The sequence below is a fragment of the Sphaeroforma arctica genome (assembly GCF_001186125.1).
Source record: "Sphaeroforma arctica JP610 unplaced genomic scaffold supercont1.5, whole genome shotgun sequence".
Classification (NCBI taxonomy): Eukaryota; class Ichthyosporea; order Ichthyophonida; genus Sphaeroforma; species Sphaeroforma arctica.
Window position 1 is genome coordinate 8,696 of NW_014040553.1, and position 3,986 is coordinate 12,681.

Consider the following 3,986-nt stretch of genomic DNA (forward strand, 5'->3'; position numbering starts at 1 on the left):
ATCCTTCATTTTTTTTGGGGGGGGTGGGGGCGGGGCATTGGTTCTCACACTCCGAAATTTCCAATGCGGTGGTTGTATAGTAGTGCGAGCCGGCCATAAACCAACATACAAGTGCTTGCTAAGTTTGGCAATTAACGTTTCTTTTGGCGTGCCTAAACACCTGCAACATTTGCGTGCATAACGTATATTTTTCAAAAGGCTCTAGATTGCGCACAACATCTCATTTCTATTTCATCTGTAAAGATTATGTTTCGTATATACCGTTATCGCCTATCCCCTCCCCTCTCAAAATATGCACAGAGTCCGCCATATAAGCGCATGTGTTTGTGGTCATTATTTGCGTAGAATAACGACGCTGCTCAGTTCAGGAAATTGCTATGCCTATACTATATTGGCGGGTACCTTGTCACTTCGAATACACTAAATCGTTTATACGTTTTACCAACAGATACGGGAGATAAGGTCTCAGTATATTATTGGCATAAAAATCGAAATAGCTCAAGTACAGATTGATTCTGGCTAGGCGAAACCGAAAAGAGCCACGCAACCTCACCCGCACGCTCAGAATCCAATCCTGTTTGATCCAAATGGCCTGATGATAGGCCGCCACCGATGACTCCTGAGAGGTGCACGACCGGCATATGTGCTCTACTAACGTGTGGAATCATCAAACCCCTAGCACGTCTCCGAATAAAACGCAAATACTATGAATTGATTTACTATTTACCGTTTTTGGAGGTGATTGCTGTCAATTTTCGTGTGAAGCAGCCTCCTGCTATTATTGCGCACTAAGAACTGAGTGTTCAACATTCTTCGAGTTCAGCAACGTGGGTCAAATATCACCTCAAAATCTCTTGTCGAAATATCTTCTGAATCGTGAGAGATAAATTATATATGTTTACAGGAGGATAAGAGCTATGTATCGGACTTTGGGCAGTCTCGACACTGACTATTGTGTAACATTCTAAATATATGACGAAGCTGTCCAGATAGATTGCGCCTACTGGTAGTCCATCATTCAGGTCTAGCCTTCGTGGCCGCATGAGTTTGTAACCGCTTAATAGTGTCGCGGAGGTGTTTGCAATCCTATGTACACTTTGCAATATGTTGTAGAGCAAGTATAGCGGTGCTATGCTCCTGTAAATCGCTACGAACAATGAGGACGTGCTGGAGGGCCAGTATATGCAATTTTGTGATGAACTACCACATTCAGCATTTTTCTAGAGTTGATTTTACGTCGGCTACTATGGAAGAGGCAGATATGATGATGCGCACAACTACAATGTTTGCCATCCTGTCCCTATCTAGACCTACTCAGCACATAAAGTATCGGCATTTCAGTACGAACAATCAGTACGTGTTTAAAGTTGGCATCCATTGGTTGACTGGCCTCAACCCTTATTTGTCGTTCACAATTTGTTATTTGGCATGCTCTGACCGTATAAATAACATTGCTTTTGAAGTAGAATCGCTAGCCACTGTCCTCATCATCAGATAGCAATTAGGATCAGAGTCGTCGCAAAAATAATTGTAATGAAATGATAAGTCAATGCTTAATCTAAACAATCAGGTCAAAGAAAGAGAGCTGAAGAAAGAACGCTGATTAATTATTTTACATATTTTATGAGATGGCTTCGTCCCCGACACTCGCTGATGCTGGTAACGTCTGTTCAAAGGGCGTAAGTTTTGTCCGCATATGCACATCGACGCCACCACTCATCAACGGGGTGTTCTGCAAGCCGATGCTAGAATTGCCATTCATATGAGAGGCCGTATTTGAGCCGGGAATGAGTTGCAAGGCAGCATTTGGCGATGTGTACAGAAAGTTACCATGTCCTTTATACATTTGGGTAAGATCGTTTTGCGAACCCTGTAGAGAATTTGTATGCTGCGCATTATGATTGTGTATTTGCTGATGATTATTGTATTTGCCTTGTTGCATACTGGGATGGACATGCTGTTGAGAATTCACTGGGCTACGGTGCATACTCTGTGTGGAGCCACTATCAATATTGTGTGGTGAAGGAAGTCCTAAGCTAGGTGGTGCATGGAGGTGCACATTTTGTTGGCTATTCATCTGCAAATTCGGTTGGACATTAATATGTGAGTGCTGTGGTGAATTGTGGTTGGTCTGATGGGCTTGCAGATGAACAACTTCAGGCGATTGTGAGTGGGCAGGGTGTGCACCCAACTGCTGCTGGGGAAGATATTGTTGATGTGCAATTTGATTAGGGTGAAGTGTATGGCCTGGTTGAGGTATCTGATGCTGATGGCACAATTCGGGTTGAATATGTAGAGATCCAGTCGAATATTGTGGCCGGACCATAGCGCTGTGCTGCAAGGATGTAACCCCGGATTGCACTGGCAACAAGTGGGATTCACCTGTGGTTGTAGATGCCTGCAATCCCTCGATCGGGATTTGAGCAATTGGCATTTGACCCACAGGTGCTACTACGGAAGCGTGGCTAATACTTTTACTACTACAACAAAAGCCGCTGCCAGATCTTATTTGTACAGGTGGTTTTGGTGCAATAGGTGCGACGGCGGGCGGTTGCGAAGAGCCGCAGCATGAAGTCCTATTCATGGGCGCTGCTGTTACGGAAGGACGAGGTAATGCACCGCACACTGCCGATTGCTGCGCAAACGGTGATGCGGCCGATTTGGTCTGTCCAGAACCACAATTACACGAATCGAACCGTAGGTAGTCGAAATTGGGTATCGGAGCGGCACGACCGACTTGAATGATACTGCGGAGATACTGCAAAAAAGAAGTTGTGGGCGTATTTTGACGAAATTAACAAAGTAGCAGTCCGTGCGATGGCGCCCGTGAAAAATGGACTAAGCGGCGGTCAATAGTCTTGGTGACAATCTATCGCAGTTCACCTCCTAACATACGTTGAAGCTACGAAGTTCACAAATTGACTTGACAAAAAAGAAGCAGCACAGCTCAACGAAAAATAAATGATTGGCTGTTTGTGAATGAAACTTCGACCTACCTGCGACTCGGCTTTCAACAGACTATTCTCTTTTTTTAGGCTATGATTCTCTTGCAATAACTTATTGTGGTCTGTTCGTTTTCTCGCTCGTGAAATTCTGGAAGCCAAATTATTTTTGTACCTCTTTCTCTCGTTCTGGAAGATTTTAAAAGTGGGGTGTTTCATTAGAAACTACTATGAACGTTCAAAATGTAAAATCAATCGTCATATACAAATCCATATACATTGAGGCACACTGACATATATAGAAATGTATACGTTTATGTACATACATATGCACACACACACACACACACACACACATATATATATATATATGGACACACACAAGCACAAGCACAAGCACAAGCACACACACACACATATATATATATGCGCGTGTGTGTGTTAGGTAAAAACACATCAAGGTTGCATCATGGTGATAGTGAGATACAAAGGTGCCAAACTATTGCGATACTCACAAGCGTGTATTGGTGTATACTTGAGTGTATGTACATGATGCTACATTGCATTCTGGGCGGTTATTCCCATATGTGTGTCAAAACATAAACATGGTAAACCGAGGTAGAAATGTGCGTATACACAAAACTACGTGCAAGGAGATACATCCAGCTTCGCCAGTGCAGACAAAACGATAATAAATAAAGGTGTACAAATAGCATACCACAGTCATGTTTTCGTAGTTTTTCGGTCGCTGTTCGGGTAGTAATTCGTTTGCTTCCTGGTCATCTTCATTCGTTGCGTTTGTGGAGCTGTCCACTGAGGGGATCAATTAGTGCTGTCAATAAAAGAAAACCCCAAAATGGCGATGATAGGCACAACATTTGAAGATATATATATAAATATTAATATAAATATGTTAAAAAAAAGTTATAAAATAGTATATGTTTATATTATTATAATATATATATATATATATATACATAATAATAATAATAATAATAATATATATATATATATATATATATAGAATATATATATATACATAAT

At 41.8% G+C, this 3,986-nt stretch overlaps 1 protein-coding gene across 1 annotated transcript in view; it reads right to left on the reverse strand.

Annotated features, from left to right (window-relative positions):
• Window positions 1-1,614: 1,614 nt before the first annotated feature.
• The window catches only part of SARC_00188 (hypothetical protein), a 3,529-nt gene continuing 1,157 nt past the window's right edge, over window positions 1,615-3,986 (reverse strand). The window contains exons 3-5 of the mRNA XM_014306107.1: window positions 3,661-3,755; window positions 2,997-3,131; window positions 1,615-2,758 (exon numbers count right to left, since the gene is read on the reverse strand). Of these exons, the coding sequence (XP_014161582.1) occupies window positions 1,622-2,758; window positions 2,997-3,131; window positions 3,661-3,755 (1,367 nt within the window). The 3' untranslated portion in view covers window positions 1,615-1,621. The remainder of the gene's footprint in view (window positions 2,759-2,996; window positions 3,132-3,660; window positions 3,756-3,986) is intronic.